The 20,367-nt window shown below is 38.7% G+C and overlaps 1 protein-coding gene across 6 annotated transcripts in view; it reads left to right on the plus strand.

Annotated features, from left to right (window-relative positions):
- LOC145985250 (proton channel OtopLc-like) overlaps positions 1-20,367 on the plus strand; it is a 185,430-nt gene that overhangs the window by 105,376 nt on the left and 59,687 nt on the right. Inside the window, exon 1 of one of the 6 annotated variants that reach the window (XM_083119031.1) lies at positions 16,181-16,229. The exons of 4 other annotated variants lie outside the window; for them this stretch is intronic. In XM_083119031.1, coding sequence (XP_082975157.1) covers positions 16,204-16,229 — 26 coding nt within the window. In that variant the 5' untranslated portion in view covers positions 16,181-16,203. Of the gene's footprint in view, positions 1-16,180; positions 16,230-20,367 lie in introns of those variants that run through there. One more of the 6 variants, XM_083119029.1, reaches the window with a different exon arrangement.

The raw sequence follows: 20,367 nt of genomic DNA on the forward strand, positions 1-20,367 counted from the left end.
AGATAGCCAGTCTTTCCCCCTTCTCCCATTTCGCTGGCGCGGTGTATGAAAGGAGGGGAGAGACTCGCTTCTTCTTGTTTCCCTGGTCGATTGCGAATGTGCTTTTCCCTACGTATGCCCGGATGGGGGAGTGTAAATTACCTCTTGGTTCCGACGATGCTTCCACCAGAATAACGCGTTTGCTCTCCAGGTGGGACCTTGGAAATTTGAGTAGAGAGGATGTAAACATCGCAGCAGTACACTCTTACTTTTCTTTTAGAAAATATCCAAACCGCAGCAGGAGACTTCCGATCTCGCCATCCACGGTTCTAGGTTCGAGTTACGAGCATTGGTGTTTCTTTTTCGAATATAATCATGATTCATGCTCATCGTTGTGATGTGAAAGCTCCCTTAGCTGAGAAACAGGTGTGGGGCAGTTTGAGGCATGTATGTCGTTTATAATCATGGCATCGTGAACATTCACCGTAGAAACTTGTTTTTAAAGTAATGAGTTGGTCATAACTAAACAAAGGAATCCTTTGCCTCACCATTTCGGATTTAAAATATCTTATACTGATCACTGGACGATCGTAAGGTGTGTGGAACAGTTTTGTATTGTATCAAGCAGTCATGCCTGAAGTCAGCTGACTCTTGCTTGGGTTCAAGAAGTCAGGAAACGGACTGCACGTCGTCAGCAGTCAGAGAAGTCTTGTCGCTGGGAATATATTCAAAAATGATATTTCATTTTCGCTATACAGGGTTAGCATAAATGATGTTCTCAATTTGAAACATGTCTTACGTTTAACTGAATCCAGGTGCACAAAATTGGCGATTGGGAAGATAAAAAACTCAAAGTTTTTTATTTTGTCTATCTTGCAGCCACCTGGCATGCACTGTTCCCGGCCAGGGACGACAGTAGAGTTAATGGGATGCTACTCTAAATGGCATGCCTTTATATAGGTACCAGCGTTATTTTTTCAATACATTCTTCAATTCCTTGCATCATAATGCCTCTTATTATATCCACTATATATTTTCATTAACCCTGTATCTATTCGAACCATCAAATTCGTCAGCGGCTGTATGTGATGTATCCATCATTATTGAGTTATTGATTTCCTTTATTTTACTTCGCTTCTTGTGCCACTTTTGGCTAATTTGCGAACATGAGGATGAGTGATGATATGATGAAATTGATGAATGGAAACTCACAAACATCCATGCAGAGGCGAGGATTCGAACCCGGGACCCCTGGCGTCGTAGCGCTATGTGCTAACCATTCCGCCTGCTGATGTATCCATCAGTGAGTCCGTTTGTGAAATAACGAATCGATTCTTCTAAGTTCAGAATTCATCTATAAAGTTACGAACTGGCTAATATTTCTCCATATAATCCCCGTTGTTGTTACACCGACAGCAGACTCTGTAGCACCAAGATCCTTTTTCAAGAGTCTGAGGATATAACGACCGCGTGCAAGGTCGGGGCTGTAACTCTATAATTAAATGTTGATTAGTGCGCGGCCTGGCACCATCGTGCAACAAGAGAAGTTGCGTCACTTGTGGATGAATGTACTCTTTCCAGCCCAGTTTACACTTTCAGCTTTTGAATGTACCCATATTAATAACGATGGTAAATATTAGGCCATCTTTACTCCAACAAAATGTACATCAATGAATGTGCAATCTACTACAGCAAGTTTTAACGTATGCTTTGTTTCGTACTCAAAGTACGGGATATGAATACTTCAATTCGGACTATAGTGTTGAAAGCTATGTTAGTATGGTAACGTGAAAGGTGCAAAAAAGGGGTTTATTGCTTAACCAAATACGAATATGATAGCCTTGCTCCAAGTGCAAATCACCCCCTCACGATATGTACATAAAGACTTGCCATAATGACAGTGTGCTAACAAGATTATCTTCGCGGAACTGGCTCCATCTATCATGCGGTGCCAACACGAAACGCAATACTTTTGACTGGTATATGGTGGCTTTCGACAAAAAATTTACGTAATTTTGACTTTGTGACGTGGTAAAGTCTGTCTGCCTCATTTAGGTGCGCCATTTTCACAAGGGCCCCTTGTGTATGTTAATGCCTATTGTAGCCATTGAGCTCAGAAGCGCATTGCAGTCGTTTATGACGTCAGCAAGCGTTTCTCAAGGGAGGTTGTGTATATATGCCCCTCGTATGGTCGTTTGATATTGTATAATTCGAACCTGTCTAAATTTTCAAATTTATTTTTAAACCTTTCAAAAACTCCTTTTTCATTAACGTTAGGAGTTAAAGAGTTTCTTGCTAACATGTTGATGTACAATGCAAGAGTTGACTAGATAAATGACTGTGTTAGATTGTTCCTTTGTTAGTGTACTTTCATCAGTATCATCCTCATCGTCGCTTTTAACTAAAAAGTTGAAAAAAGGCAACGCAAAGTTAACAAAATACAACAAAATGAATGTCATAAAAAATTCTGCAGCTATAATTCTTCTTTTTTATGTGTGTGGATTATTTTGTATTAATTTCTCACATAACTTTTTGCAAATATGTATATTTAGATCAAATTTACTAACAATCTGCAAATCACACTATACAAGGCATCAGCCTGAAAGGGAATTGCTATGGATATATTTTCATGCTTGTATTTCTGCTTTGTAGAATTTCATCTTGTAGACAATTATTTGAAAAGAGAAAAGTTTGAATCCATTGCCCTCTAGCGTAAAGCTAGTAGGATACAATTTTTATAGGCGAACAAGTAGAAAATTTTAACGGAACCTTCCAAACTACTTGTATTAATATAACAAAGAAAGTAATTACAAATTGACATGGTCTTACCTTCTTCTACCAGAAACATTCCTCATACTGTATACAGGGATAAGAAAATAGATAAAATTTGGAATAATGTCAACACTTTAAAAATGTTTTGCTTTATCTCCAATACATCACGATCCTTCGACCATACTTCAGCATATTTTTATTTAATTTAAATTACGCGTATAATGAAGTAGTAGCGTGCTATATTGACATCAAGAACGTTGGTGGACCAATCTGTATACCATCACTACCACTCGGGAGACCTGGAATATGTTCCTCTTGTGGGTGTCGGTATAAAGCAGCTCTGGGATTTACCCAGCCTCTAATCAATGGCACCTGAGTGAAAGTAAAAGAGACCGGAGTGTGATGCTGATCACATCCTCTCCAGCATGATCGAGTATGTGTGCGGCGGCAATGTTTTCTACGATCTGATACCAGAGTCTACTACTATTTTTAAGTAGCTCTCCAATTGTACTCACCATACTGGGTCAGCACTGAAATTTTTGTCTCCCACCGGGAATCAAACCAGGACAACTCGCACCAAAGGTGAGAGCACTAGTCATTTGGGTACGCGAGTGTCCCTCAGCGTGTAATGGAAAAAGCTCTAATGTACTTGTACAAATTACCCTTGCTTTTATCGTAGTAGCCTCTGACCCTTCTCAAGGTGTAGAAATAACTGGAAAATATAATTAAACCCTAACTATAGGTTTACCCCTCGTATTTACAGACAACATACAAGTTATACAGTTCTCCTCAGTGTAGTCACTTTAAACCTGCAAAGGACTATTCTTTTATCTTTCACACAAACCATAATCACAAAAAAGTTACTACCACAATTAATGTGCACCTTTAACACAAAACACGAAGGTTTCCATTAAATATCACTCTAGTTCAATTCGTAAACGCCAAAAAATATTCTGTAGTCTGCTTCATCTTGCCATGTTGACAACTTTCCTTTCGAGCACCATATTTAGGCAGGCATATACAGGTCGGTCCAGCGAGTTGGAAATATGACGTCACCGCTAGTGAATTATGACGCAGTTTTAAATCAGGAGCGCCAAATTTGTTTAAGTAATGCATCTTCCTTCTAGATAAGGTTGTCCATGTCACAATAGATATTTAAGGAAGGAAGCTGAACTAACGTAACATGACAGTAGTATATATCATTAGGTTACATTGCAATGCTCAGGCCATTACAAAGAGATCTTCTGTAAATACTCTCCTAAACTTATCCCCCACCCTCCCTCTTATCTGCCGAGAAGAAACATTTTGTATGTAAACACACAGAGTCCAGGGACAATGAGAAGATAAACTATTATTTGTTTCCTCACCTGTTCGAGCTACTTTAGTCTTCCGAAATGATAGTAGACTAGAAAGAAACAGTAGTTATTAAGCCTATACGGATATCTGCCGAGTGGCGTGGAGTGAAGAGGACCAGATATAAATAAATAAATATATAAATACATACATGTGTGTGTGAAGATTGGACTAAAATGAAAAAAGTCAACATAAAATGTTTACATGGAAAATATCACCTCGAGAGATCAGTGTTAACGTCCACCACAAGAACAGTTTTGATTTAAATGTAGGGAAGTATACCTAGGGTAGGTTCCTATAAGAGCACGCACTTAGTGTATAAAGTCATATTACGGAAACGGAAACAAATAGAAACACAAGAAACTGCACCTACTTCTTAAGTGGTATCTTTACTTTCGTATGGAACTAAAAATAAAATGAACGGAAACAAAATATAGGATATACAATTATCTTTTTAAATGGATGCAAAATAGTGCTCATAGGGGACTAGTCCTTAGAGAGTACGCAACACTTCCTCTAAAAGTACGCACTTGAAAGTGTCGTGGAGATGAACACATGTCACACTGAAAGGCACCATGTCCTTCATATGAAGGGCAAGCTTCATGCCACCATTGCTCGCAACCTCCACATTGAATCCAGTCTTCTGTAATTGGAATTCTGGGCAGTTGACAACTTCTTGAAGGTCTGTAGATCTGGAAGCTACAGCAGCATCAAATTTCAAGCGCTTTTTCCCCTTGAAACGCTTCCCTCCTTTACTTGGCTCCTTACTTTGGGATGATGCACACCAATGTTGCTCGATATGGTGATGATGTTATTATTTCGGATTTCTTTCCGCATCTACTCATGCTTGGCTTTGGGCAGGAGGAACAATTCAGAAGGAGACACTCGTAGGTCAACTTCTGACTGTCTGTTGCTGCCATTGTCACTTCGACAGTCTGTAGTAGCATTGGAATTCCTCGGATGCTGAACATCATCCTCATGAGGCTGAATTGAAATATCTGAGCACGGACTGGTTTCCTCCTGGTGCACTGTTCATTTTATTTGTGATTCAATTTATGTAAATTCTTCTAATTTTACAGAAAATTATTTAGAAATTGTGACCTCAGACATCTTTTAAAAAAATATCAGAGATTCAAGGAATTTTACTACGTTGGAACTGCCCTGTCCCTCAAGAGTACGCATGCGTACTCTTTGAGGACAACGCCACATTTAATGTTTGGTCACCAGATGGCAGAATCAATCAAACTTTGGAAATTGGCACTGCGTACTCTTTCAAGACCGCGTACTGTTACAGGAACCTACCCTATATATTTCATAGTTCGAACACCAAAAAGTTCATGAGAAAAATTTAATAAAATATAATAGATTAGATGGAATTTTGAAAGGAAATTTGTACAAAACGAATGAGAAAAGAAATTTAAATTAGATAACATAACATAATTTGAAAACCAGTTCTTTTATATGGTAGCGAATGTTGGACTCATCGTCAACATGATAAAACTAAAACAAATTGTTCACAAATGAGATATTTACTGTCTTTATGTAGAGTAACCTTACGAGACAAAATTAGAAGCAAGGATATCCGAAATAAATGGAAGGTCGAAGTAATGGTGGGAGAAGTTTTAAAACATCAGTTAAAGTGTGAAGTGAACATGTTCTGAGAGGAAGCCAGATACCCGTTTGCCTCGAAAATTATTAAATTATAGGCCAAAAAGAAAAAGAAATTAGGAAGACTCTATCGCCGCTGGAATGGTCAATTTCTGTACTCACAGAATGGGCTTTGGTTACTCAGACCTGCAAGAGGAATAAGAAGAAATATACCATTGTTTCTTTATTATTTTACTGGCGATTTAATTACAGTTCTTGGTCTTTTTTCCGTCCGTGTCCGTCTGTCTGCTTGACCGTCCGTGTCAACTGTTACTATCTCGGAAAATACAAGAGCGATAAAAACAAAATTTGGAGGACTGATGAACCTATCAGATGATAGCTCAACGCAACAAAAATCAACTTGATCGGTCGTTTAATTAATGTTAAAACGTTAGTTGTTGTCCGGAATTGCTTAGAAGTGGATAAAATTACATTGTTATGCGCACTGACAAGCAAAGGTTACGACTTGGGAAATTGAGTTTCGGACGGGACTTCGTATAGTGGTAGGGCACCTTAAAGGTACTGATATGTCAAGGTATTAGCGCGCACTAGCCAGCAATTTCCTAGAAAAATCTTCAAGTTTCGAAGCTTTCCAAGCGCACCTCATGATTCTTGAAGCGAAGATATTGCCCGACTGCCAATTGGCCCGGTGGTGGCGTACAAGTTTCACAAGCCAAAGGTCCTTGGTTCGATTCTCGTTCATTGCCCATACTGTCTTCCTTTTTTGCTAACTCGAGCAACTATTTACTCATTTAATAATTTATTGAGCCGGTCCGTGGCGGAGTGGTTAGCACAGCGCGTTACGACGCCAGCGGTCTCTGGTTCGAATCCCGGCCTGGGCCTGGGTGTTTGTGAGTGTCCCGTTATCAATTTCATTGTATCATCTCTCTTTCTCATCTCCGCGATTAGCCAAAACTGTCAGAAAAGCGATGTAAATAAACCAAATCAATCAATTTATTGAAACTAGAATTTAAAATTCTTTATTCATAGGCAAAGTTCAGCCTTGTACTGCTCTACTAGGCAAGCACGCAAAATAAACAAAAATACAATACTACCATAACATATATAAATGTCCAATTACATTTATCCCAACTAAATATTTCAGTAACTAAAAAGACATGATATATAAAATTGGTTTCATTCTATTCTTGGAAAATGCAAATAAACAAAAATGCAATACTAACTATAACATTACATATATGAGTGTTCAAATACATTTATCCCAATTAAATATTTCAATAACTAAATAAACATGAAATAAAATTTTATTTTATTTTCTATTTGGAAAATGCTCTTTTGGTGTCTTTTTCACGAGTCTGTCTCGTTCTCGTTTCAATTTACGAGACTGCACTCTACTATCCCTAATGCTTAGCTGGGAGTAAGTTCGTCAGCCATGGTGTTAACGGCAGCGCTCACGAAATTGGACGTGCCAGCTTTCAACGTTTCCGGACAATTAAATTTTGAACGCTGGCAGGTAGCGTTCATTCGTCCTTGCTTCGACGTCCCGTGGTATTCGGGCGCATGTATCAACCCTGGCATCCTCGGCGTTCTTGTGTTTCACCGGATCGAGAAGGACGAAAACTCTTGGAGAGGAATTTCTCTCGCACCTCGCAAAGCGGAACTAGGGGTCGTCGTGGAAGATTAATCCGCTATTTTGAAGACTGTCAAGTGTGTACAATTAAAGATTTATGCAAAGATGAATTTACGCGATTTTGGAGAAGTTTACTTTCTAATTTTAAGAAATAATGTGAGGATGTCACGAAGACTAAGATTTTAGGTAGAAAAAAAAATAGTTTTCTTTGCGACTGCTTCAGACATATCAAGCTAATATGTACCTGGATTAGAGTACTGTATGGGACTACTTTCGCTCGCTCGTAATCCTTCGCGTCTTCCACCCTCGAGCGTATACAATCAAATATTTTAATTTGACAATAATCACATATGTAAATATCCGCACTGGTAGTGTAAGCCCATAATCATCTATTTCATTCTCATATTTCACCGTATTGGTAAGATAGACTAAAGTACATCTTTGTGAGTGTCCCTTAATCAATTTCATCATATCATCACTCAGCCTCAACTTTGCGATTAGTCAAGAGTGGCAGAAAAGCGAAGTACATTAAACCAAATAAATCAATGAATCAACAAGAAATTTGTAGCGTTGCTCTTTGGAACCGCCCTTAGATTTGCAGTTAGAAATTTATTGTAAAGCCTGAATCACACGGAACTGGAAACCAGTAGGAATGTCCTAGTTGGCGCTGGACTGGCTACCCATTTGCTAGTTTTCGCCTCACACGATACTTGTTACCGCGTACTTGTCGAAAGGCTTTTGTTCCCATAAGACATTGCGCAGAGCAGACAATCTGTACTGTAAAGATGGACGAGCAATTTGAAGAATATTATAGGAGAATTACTACTTTGTGCTTTTATTGAAAACTAAAAAAGAAAAGTATGGACTAGAGATTGGCTCGAAAAAAATATAGTAATCAATGCGTACCGAACAAGCTTTTTAATTAACTCGGGTATGCATATTCAATATTCATTCATGAGATTCGCAGGATTCATTGACAATTTTTTTAAAAACCAAACATTTAATTTAATACACTTGTAATAATAAGGATTTTCATTTTCGGCTAATTTTATTTGTCACGTACACATCTCATCACTTTGCATAAATACCTAAATATTAATGAACTGAACACGAATGCACTGCACGTCATCTCCTTGCTTTTTTTTTTTTATCGAGAAACTAACAAAAACAGCCAACACTCGGAAACCACAGACGAAAAACTCCCCTTTGCAAACTCACAAATTATCTTCACATGGCCAAACTTTGCTCTGATTGGCTGTTCCACAGAATGCAGACGAGGCAAGCCAGTAGCAATTAGAACATGTCCTATTCCTCCAAACCAGTCAAGCAGTCAGCCAGGCGGCCATCACATCCGGGCAGGTAGCCAGTTCACCGCAACCTAACTGGAAATCCAGTTCCGTGTGATTACGCCTTTATTATGTATTTCAGTACTTACTAAATCCAAAAGTTTAGAGCTATTTTTCGTCGGTAACTTCCAAGTACAATATTTCTTTCAGTGCCGGTTGAAAGTTACGTTCGTTACGCTGGAATGTGCCATAATACTCAACAGCAACAGCACTGCCTTCAGAAAAGTCTAATATGCACATGTATTTGCATAGGAATGTCTTTGATACGCGATGGCGACGCAATGGTTTTGGAAAATCATTGAACTTTCTTTGAACGGAGGAATGGAAAGGCATTTATCGTGCGTGCACTATGGAGGGGGTCTGCAGGGGTCGATCCCTTCTGCTTTGCAATGGAAATTTCTGTCGAAATGTTCCCCAGAACGAATATTTTCTTAGCGTTACGAGCATAAATGATGATTGCTAGTCCATTGGAATCCTTCAAAATACCCCACAAATGTCAGTCTAAACGCACCTTGCCATGAAGTTTTGCATGATGTGGTTCGAGTTAACTGCAGAGGTCGTATTTTTATAGGAATGCGAGGGTGAATATGCTGGAATCCAATTGAGTAAGATTGATGATTATTGAAAGTATTGTTTATTATTTTAAGTTCTACTCAGCCTCGTAGACAGAGTGGTTAGCTTAGCATTCTGTGTAAGGCATTACATGGAGCTTCATATATTCTATCAAATATTCATCAGTATCACAAACGCGAGGATCCTCGAGAGAGAGAGAGAGAGAGAGAGAGAGAGAGAGAGAGAGAGAGAGAGAGAGAGAGAGAGAGAGAGAGAGAGAAAAAAAACTTCATAACCATAAAGAAATACAAATACCACAATTTTATTGCATGTTCTTTGTAATACTTCATTGTCCTTATTGAAATTGTTGAATTTGAATTGTTGTTCTAAGTCCAATTTATGCACAGAAAGGCTAATCGAGATTGGACCTACAGTTTAAAGTGGCATCCGAACCACTGTGCCATTTGCCTCAACAGGGTATCGAACCCGGCATACCTTGATTACAAGGCGACGAAGTTCCCATTACGCCATCGAAGGGGCCCTCATTTTTTTTCAAAAATAATATTTTCCAACAAGGTAACTTATTGTTGTCGTTATTTCCTACTTACATTATTATTATTTTTCAATCAATGATATTTTTTTCGGAAATATCCAACGTTCCCTTTGGCAGTCGATTAGAATGTTTACCTCGCAACTGAGATTTCCATCCGGTCTAACACACACTCTCTTCTCAGGTAGAAATAGCACCCAAGGTCACCCGCCAGAAGAGCTGCCAATTAGTATACATAGGTAGATAAAAGAGACAACGGATATTGAAGAATTGATATTATGTTAATGTAATGATTAATGAACAATTGTGACTAAAATCCAGACAGCTTTTGATCCACAAGTCGTGGGTTATAATCCGTAAGATAAGCAATACACATTGGTTTATCCAGAATATTCCGTCTGGAGCGGACGTAAGGTCAATTTTAGGAGGACTAATTTAGCTCCATAAGTTCGACTTCATAAACAATTTTAGGGGCGTGTTGAGAATTTAGCATCAACAAATTCTAATCGCGTATAACTAATTTAACTTTCAACATAATTGTTTTAAGACTAAAACAGTTATCATTCGTATATTGCATTTTGCAAAACATTATTACACTGCTAATAGGTCATCTTAACGCATTTTCTCTGTTTTATTTTGTAAAAGCTTGTCAGTACTATAATTTATAATTTTATATCTTAAAAATAGGTGTGCCGAAGTGATCAACAATGCAGTTACGATTAATTGTTAGATTCCGGCTTGTTAGTACATAGCATACTGCTCGATAAGAGGGAGCTACGAGTAATAACCTCGTTCCACTCAAGATGAGCACTTTGAATAGATAACAGCTCTTGGGTCTTGCCGATAAGATTTCGTAACGTATAGTTTGTCTGCCGATACGTCCTTGCATTTTATTCAATCCAATGTTGAGTTACGTACTTGCACTTGTCCGTATCGGTGACGTTGCGCTTGTATGCACTTGTAAGAACCTTGTTGACTGCATTGCACTTTCAATTTCAAGATTCGAACACAAACATACAGGGTGGTCACATGAAAAATTCCCGAATTTTGATGTAAAACAAAAAGGAAATGCAAATAAGGTATTTTAGCCAGCCTCCTTCCTAGAGCGTTATGAAACCGTGGGTTCGAATGGTTCAGCATTCTCCTCCGTGAAGTGATTGAACTTGAGAAGTACAAAAACGACGCAAAATACCCACAAATGTTACCAGAATTGGTATCGGTGCATGCAAAATATGCTGGTCCTGGTACTGAGTGGTTATCATAGAGTGCTATGACGCATCCCCATCTTCGTGATTAGTCAAAAGTGAGAGAAAAGCGAAGTAAAATAAACCAAGTCACTCAATCCAAAACCTGCAAAATATATTAATGTCTGGTTTCAATAGAAGTACAAAGTACATTGAAACACTACTGAAAATTATACGCCCAACGCCTTCCGAAAGACAAACAAATGTGAGAAAACTGTTACGTGGACACTCTGTATAACATAAGTTATTCATATTCACCTTGCATAAATAACGATTTTTGTTTGAGCAAGTAACTGTATAGTTTTAAGAAATATATAAACTGACATCCACAAATGAAGCACAGTTGCATTATCACATCACTCATCAACAATGTGGCTTTATTAGCTCGTGATTTCATGTAGTAAAACATTCATTATCCAGTTCTCTTTTCTCACCCTCAACTAATGATGGTCACCCTAGTAGCTAACTTAATACTATTTTATCGCTCTTTTATGATTGCCTTTTTTAATGTCACCATTTCTAAATGACGAGACTTGAACCTCTTCAAATTATTTTTTATTTCTCCTGTTTATACAGTGCAATTGTAATACTGAATTTTAAATCAATAATTCTATTCGGCGCTCTACAGGGACGGATTAAAGGAGCCAAAAGGCACAACCCCCAGATATATAAAAATGTAATCGTTAAATATTTTAAGAGTGGACTTTCTCTGATGTCTAAAAATTAAGCGACTCCCGTCTGTTAGTCTTCGATTAATATAGTGCGCGATGGTGAAAGAACGCCACATCCCCCCAGAAAATATCGTTAATGCGCCACAAATGCCGCAGGAACGGAGGGTATAGATGTAAACTGTGCCCCCCGAAATGTTTGTGAGGGGGTACAATACCCCCTAAATTATTTGATTTAGGCAGGGTCAAAGAATCTAAACGCAAAAACTTCCCTTTGGCTACATTACTTTTTTTGTGCATTGATCTGTGCTCTTGGAAAATTTTATAAGGAAGTAAAAACACTTAAATGAGCGTAAAACGAAGGAATCAAGCCTAGAGCTCATCTGTTCTAGAATCGTACATGTTTTAAAACATGTTAAAACTACTTTAAAAGTAGCCATAACATTTGAATAAAAAAAAAGTAAAAATTATTTTGTGCACATTTGAATGTTGATTGGCAGTGCAAGGGGCAATGCAAATATTATTTTAAAAATTGAGAGCTTTGTGGCCTGATTTAAATGGAGTGGCCATTGTTTGTGTGTGTGTGACGTCGCTTTTCTTCCACTTTTGGCTAATCGCGGCAACGAGGATGAGTGGTGTTTAGGAACTGACGGAGGTGCACTCGCAAAGAACACCCATGGAGACGCCGGGACTCAGACCCGTGAACTTTGGTAATCAATCCACTTAACGCACTCGGATCCTGAGCCGGATATATATGCTTACATATATGGAGGTTGAACTTTGATTCCTCATAGGGAAATCCTTTTTACGTCACTGTACGCCACTGTCTTCATGTGCAGTGTTTTACGTTTAGAGCTAGTGCTTCATATAAACGTTGCGTCTCGTTCCAGCTTTACCCCATGGGAAAATCTAATTTCGTTCTTGCCTGCTCCCCCTCCCCTCCATCCACATAATGGCATGATAAATCTGCCTATCGTAACACACATTTACATACAACAAAACGTAACCACAAATGTCTTGGAATTTAGATCTACTTTTTTTCCTTCCATGATTAACAACGTACGAGTACACACACGTTTATTTTCTATTGTTTGGGTTTCTCTCCAAGGTGTCTTTGACCCCGACTGTTTATATTTTTGTTACATCTATTTCTGTTTTGTCATTTGAAGAGGTTTTTTCCCCCAACAGTGAATCCTTTTTTTTTAAACAATGTTGATTTTTTTTTCCTTTTTGTATCGAAATAGAGCATCGGAAAAGATTGTGGCTACTTCCGTGTTTGCCAAGCTCCGTACTATGTTGTAATTCGTCTGATCTTCACTGTGATGCTGAACTCGCAATGTAGCCTAGATGAAATAGTTTTACAGTATCCTTACCCATTGTGCAAATATATAGTTCTTGTTATTATCTTGCAATCTTTGTACCTTAGCATATAATTGATTTTTTCTTCAAATATTTTAACCTAGTTCTGATGGAGTCAGAGAATATCGACGTGCCTGAGTCTATAAATCTTGAGACTCAGGGATTACGATGAGTTTTTGTTCGTTGAAAATAGTAGGCTTATGATTTACTGTTGTGAAAACTTGGTAAGTTGTTGTGTGCTTAAACATCACTTTTCACAAATTTCGTTACAAGTAAGTTTAGTACGTGTTTAGAAGTGAAATATACTTATTTCAATTCCTTAAAAACTATTTTTTAGGAATAAACAAAGAAGGATTTGCCACGGTCTTGGTGGCATCTAGTACATGCTATGGATTCTCATGTTCGTATTCTTAAAAGTAGTGTTCTTTTTCATTAAGAGAAGAACGGGTGACGATTTTTGGCGCTGATTGTAACTTCGAAGTATAATTAAAGGTAATTTCCTAATGCGATCAACATTTAGCATCGAGAAATTCCGGAAGCACAAAACGCAACCGACGAAGCCTCCTGCCTCGCCCATTCCGTTCTTTCCGCCCCAATTCAATGTTACTGTGCCGCTGCTCATTCTGCAGTTTACCGTCGTTCGTTGTTGGGAAGTTACGTCATGCTGCTTCATGCTCTAATGATGTGGACACTAGATGTCGTCTTTCTTCAGTATCCGATTGGTTCCCTGTGGCTGTTTTATACTTAGAGCTTCATCTCTCTCCTGTGTGGACAAAGTGTTACAAGTATCCTTGGTGCATGTGAATTGAATGTTGATGTATAATATTTGTGGATAATGTTCAACATGCACTAAAAATTGCATCGTTTCACTTAATAATAAAAGAAAATATTGTTTGTTATTGGGGTAGTGCATAATAGAAGTAGATTACTATAGATATATAAGTAGGGCCCGTCTTTATATGTAATTATATATTCTGTTCCTTTTTAGATAGCCTACATACCTTGAACAGGTTGCTTTGTAATCAAGAGGTCCCGGGTTCGATACCCGGTGGAGGCACAGTGGTTCGGATCTCACTTTAAATAGTAGGTCCAGTCCCTATTAGCCCTACTGTGCATAAAGTGGACTTAAAACACCAACTGAAAACAAAAAAAAATCAAAAACATACCTTGAACAGGAAAATGTCAACGAATTATGTTACTGACATGATTTTGCATAAGTTTTATGTTACGTATTTTTACATATAAGCCAGGATATTACATATTTTACATGTTTCCTAATTTACTTTACATAAAAGATCACATTTCGGTAATTTTTTTCTATCTTGATTCTTTTTCCTACATTTTCGATCTCTGAAACATGATGAAGAAAATTTGTAGCCCTTGTGATGTCATATTTTCTAATCAATGAGAATGCTGGAGTCCAGTCTTTGGTCCCCGAAAGACTTAACAAGTACTGAAATTAAATAATGAAAATACACTTTCTTAGTATTTGTTGTACAATCAAACGTTATTTATTTCCACCGAACTTTTTGGAAGGCAAGGATTATTTTGGGATCATACGGTTGTGATTTATGCACACTGCTACTTATAATAATATGCATCAAATATTAATCAGGAACTTTACTTTTTATCTAACAATCTTTCTTTGTTACTCAATAAATATTCAATTCTTTATCAATTATCTTTATCTATTTGATAATAATTTCCTAGCCAGCGTAGTTGTTTTTATACATTTTTTTGCTATATTAACTACACCTAAGCTAGATAATGAATACGTGCTGTTCCTATTCACGTAATAATAACAATACATTATTAATTAATTTAATTTTTATTTAATGTCATTAAAATAATCACCCGTCCACATGGATATTCGAGTGCGCTCTTTCACCACGTATTCCCTTACCGAACTATTGTGACACATTCTTGGATTGACCAAGGTCAGTGTAATTAGCATGACGCTTGAATTTTATAATTTCCTAAGCACTAAAATCTGACCTAAAAGGCAGGCAGAAAGGCGGATACACTAAACAAATGTTCTTGTCTCCAATTCGGGGTGCAAGGCACTTGAGAAGACACCCAACGTAGTACACCCTGGACAACAATTTGCAGACTAACGAGGCTCTGGCGTCTGGACTCACAGCCAGTATAATGAGCTGTGGATCTTTGTTGTGTCCTGTCCATGCGTGTTTGCAATTGTCTGTTAATCAATTTCATCTTACAACCTTTCATCCTCATCTTCGCGATTAGTCAAAAATGGCAGAAAAGCGAAGTTAAATAAAACAAATCAATCAATCGTCTCCAATTAGAGTCCTGCTCAGGAGAGAATCTCACACTGGCCTCCTTGGCAGAGTGGTCACCGTAGCGCACCACGAAGCCAGACCTCCCAGGTTCCAATAAGTGTGTTGCCATGATGTGAGAGAGAAAAAAATCGCGTTTTCGCCCAATTTTTTCTTTCGTCTAAATTTTTGTATTTTTGTTGTTACCAGTTAAACCAGTGTTGACGCATGAAGGGAAATTCGGACCGAATTTTAAGGGAAATGGGAAAATTGTTGAAAAATACTAAAATTTGAGGGAAATTTGGAGATATCAGGCGGAATAACTGATTGTGTTAGGTTACTTAACGCCGCTTCCCTGCCACTTTTGGCTAATCGCGACGATGAGGATGAGGTATGTTATGATTAAATTGATAAATAGACACTCATAAGGAACACCCATGTCCAGGCTGGGATTGGAACCCGGGACCCTTGGCGTCGTGCAGCGCTGTGCATCATTGTGCTTCTTCTTTTTCCAGTCACCCACTTCATCCTCATGGTCGCGATTAACACAAGAAGTAGAAAAGTGACGTAAAATAACCCAAATGGAAGTCTTCGAACTTTTCGTCGGGCGTTCCTAGTCTCAATGACCGGGGTACACCGATGGGACCCGTTGCATTTGCCCTCCGAACGCCCTTGCCGTGAAATTTGCTTCTTCTGGAATCCGTTCATCCGCGTAGCAGCATCGGATACAGAGATGCTTTTGTGGATGATTGCTAGTTAAGAAGTGACGTCACGATAAGTCTAGCAGCGGGAGGGGGTACTCGAGCGAGCGATAAGTGACCGTCAGTCGATCACTGTGTACCGAAGGAGAAACAAGTTCTGTAGCCATGCTCATCAGAGAAGCCTCGGACAGGTTGGATTCTTTGTTTGTTTGTTTGGATTCTTTAATTAGTTCTAGCAGTGCCGCTAGTTTGTTTCATCTGCAGTGTTCCTATACATTGCGGTTATGTTACTTCGCTTTTCTGCCTCTTTGGTTAATCGCGAACGATTAAGTTTATTTAAACAGCTTTTTTGTTTACCAGTTTTGGCTAATCGCGAAGTTGACGGAGGGACACTCCCGGAGAAGACTCATGCTGGGATTCGAACCCGGGACCCCTGGTGTCGTTGCGAACCGTGCTAACAATCCCGCCACAGAGGTCGGCGATTAATGGGGACAATGAGGATGAACTGATGAAATAATTGCCTTAAACAGGATTCGAGCATGGGACTCTTGCCGTCGTAGCGCGCTACGCTGACCACGGAGGCTGCCTGTAATATTTCTGCAAATAGCATGTGCTAGCATTAACAATGAAAAACAGCCTATGTAAGCAGACTTGCAAGCTGGAGATCATCGGTTCGAATCCTGGATAAAGCATGTAAGTTTCGTTGTGTTTCTTGCCTTCACATTTTGCATCAATTAATTATTTATTCTATTGTTACGATTACCCAAGTAACCTTAGGGAGAATTCACACCGAAGAGACACGCGACACGGGAGTGCACAGAAGCGACGTAGAATAGTTATATTTCAATACTCCCATAAGTGTCTTGCCAAGACAATTGCATTGTAATCAAGATGTAACAGGTTCGGTTCCTAGCTAGTGCACATTGATGTTTCTCGCATTCCAATTTTAAACTGTAGGCCCTGTCTCGAACAAACCTCTCCAAGGGATTTTTTTTAACAGATTATGATCTTTAAAGTATCTTGTTTTTAAGTCCACTTTATGCTCACAAGGCTAATCGCGACCAAAGGTACAATCGGATCCGAACCATTGTGAAATGTGTCTCCAGCGGGAATCCAAACAAGAACCCCTTGATTTCGAGGCGCCACCGTTACCGCTGCACCACTGGCAGACCATTGTTTTGAAGTAACAGATGCATAAACACATGTGCTTCAGTCAAGATTCGAGAAACCAACACTCCTGCTTTTGCTGTTGTTTGTCTTTGTATGTTTTTATATTTTTACGTCGCTTCTCTTCTACTTTTTGCTAACCGCGACAACAATGAAGATGAGTGATGATTAGATGAAATTGACGAAGGGACACTCACAAAACATCCATGGCTAGGACTCGAGCCAGGCAACTTGGTTGGCAGGTTCGAAATTCGCTCTGCCATAAAGCCGACTTTTGTATCGTCATAGAATCTACTTAATTCTAATAGACACTGCATCCATAGATTTTGAATTCGAACAATTGAACTAGCTGTATGTCCACATAGAATTGAATTCAGAGCCACTTCATTATAACACAATCACAGATTTATCCACACACAACCACCACCCCTGTAACAGCCTCCCTCCAAATTTTTCACAAACACTCAGTGTATGGTCATTTTGTTGCCTAGTACCCTTAGGGAGAATTCACACCGAAGAGACACGCGACACGAGAGTTTCACACCGAAGAGACAAGATGCACGCGACACGCAACACTTGTTTCTTTTCTCAGTTCGCATGGTGGTACCGATATAATTGCATTAATCAGTTTATTAGTCACCAGAAAAAAACGTAACAAGAGACATTGTTACATGTAAATTGCGTTGTAAAATTTGTGCAAGTTATTGAAACTTGGGAGAGGCATGTTGTGCATGAAAAAACTGAGAAATTATATGCACTGACCTCAAACTGTATACACTAGACTTTTCAGCCTGAATAAAGCGAATACCTAAACACTAGAGAAATGGTTCTCAACCTTTGTGAAATCATGTCACGGTGTTTTTTTTTAAGTCAATACCCTTAGCCGAAGAATTTTCCTCGTAAATCTTTACAGTATTTAAGATTTTATGCATGAATTAACATGTTCCTATGAAATTAAATATTAATAAATAATCTAGCATAATCGTAAAGAGTAATCATAGTTTGATTATGTGTGTAGGATTGTTGACAAATATATAAATATTGAAGACAAAGTGGTAACGTCGTCCCCTTGTAATTAAGTGATCCCGGGTTCGATAACCGGTAGAGGAACGGGGCAGATCCAGTTCTGATTAGTCTATTTGTGCATAAAATGGACTTAAAAAACGAAAACTCACAACTCAAATATGATATTGGGATTATCATAGTTGTCAACCAGAATCTTTCGCTGCTCAGTATAGTTGATTCGAGGGCACGGTATTGGGTCGCGGCCCGGCGGTTGAGAAACAATGCACTAGAGTACTTTACCATGTTGACTATTATATTTTGGACTAAAGTGCCTCCATATGCTGGCTTTTTTAAATAAAAGCAGTCAGGTAAATGGCCAAAACACGGCCTCTTTACACGATGTTGAAGCAAATTACAGCCGATAACTACATCAAAAAAACTTGATGAAGCGAAAAGAACGTTAAATCTTAACACATTGTTAAAACAATGTGCATATCGATACATTATTATATCAGCAAATTATAGGTTCAGATATGATACCGGCTGGGCTATCTTCCAGAGTCTAAATATAGCTCGTTGCAATGAAGCATTCACTGCACATACGCGAACAACAAACTGAAGCGACACGCTGCACGGTATTAAGAAAACGGCACAGTCCGAGAGACACGTAAGCGACAAGCGACACGTGCATCTTGCCGTGTCTCTTCGGTTCGAAAGGTTGCATTGATTACCGAGTGTTGGCTTCCAAGCGACACGTGTCTCGTGTCGCGTCTCTTCGGTGTGAATTCTCCCTTATAGGTAAGTACTTCCCTTTAAATAATCACTCACTCCGTAGATGAAAAATTGTGGATAAACCCCTGGCCATAAACATCAGTATGTATATTGTATTTTTTTATTTACTGACGTGAAGAAAAACAACATGCGCTCGAATTACCATTGTCACAAACTTTTATCATCGCCCGTGTCCTTGAGACTAAGCTCGTGCCACAAACATCCCAAGATAGAAACAAAAGACACTTCTTGAATAATTAGGTGGAAGCTAATCTCGACCCACATACAGATTTAGGTCTTCTTCTTCTTCTTCTTCTTTTATTGGCTCACATCGCCTTTAAGCGATTTCTAGCCAAAGTTGCTGAGTACCGGTTTTATTGTCTTTGATCTTGCTATTCACTTTCCTCAAGAAATTATATTCTCCATTAGTTATCGTTATGTGAAAATAATTTAATTGCTTTATCCTAGATATGCACTTTTGAGGAATCTAAGTGATTGTTAGTTAGGTTTTTGTACCTTTTGTAGTTCTCTTTTGTCGTTCTCAAGACATCTTACTGCCCTTTCTTCTTTCGTCCTAGGAAGAGTCCTCTGTTTCTCTCATTGTCACGATTTGCTCTATATATTAATATAGTGTGTTTGTATACACCCATCCTGCGATGATTGGAAGGGCGTCTGACTGCTACGTAAGACACGCGAGTTAGATTCCAGTGGTCTCCGGTGCAATTTTTTAAACTTTGTTTCTGCAGGAGCATGTCTGGTGTTCACCCGGACTGTATTAAATGGGTACCTGGGGGCAATTGTAGAGGGGTTAGGTCGGTCGTAGCGTGCTGTGCTACCACTCCGCCACGGAGTTCGGCAAGAAGGAGGGAGGGAGAAAGAAGGCAAGAGATGGAGAAAGACTGGAAGAAAGAAGGCGAGAGATGGAGAAACACATTAAGAAAATGAGAGAGGGGAAATAGAGAAAAGAAGAGAGACAGACAGAAAAACGGAAAGAAAATACAAGGAAGAAAGAACAAAAATCAAGGAGATTTACGAAATTTGGGGCCCTAGGCTAGCCTTTGTTTTGGGCCGCGACATTTTTATTATTATTACCAGGTTTGTTATCATGGTACTTCACTTCCACTAATTGCATGCTCTGTATTAACGACACTTGTAAACTTTAAAATATAGACACATCTGATTAGAAATTATTCATTAAACATTTGGATTTAACAAGAGAACACTCACCTAAAACCATTTCGTTCTGGCTTTCATCGCAACAAACTGATGAATGAGATACTCAAAGTCAATTTCGTGCAGGGCATCTGTATTCGCTGTGAAGGATGCCAAACTAGTAAGTTTGATATCCGACGCTGAATTTCTGAGGGCAGTTTTAATTCTTTTTAG

Source organism: Lepisma saccharinum, chromosome 3 (assembly GCF_977018435.1).
Source record: "Lepisma saccharinum chromosome 3, izLepSacc3.1, whole genome shotgun sequence".
NCBI classification, from domain to species: domain Eukaryota; kingdom Metazoa; phylum Arthropoda; class Insecta; order Zygentoma; family Lepismatidae; genus Lepisma; species Lepisma saccharinum.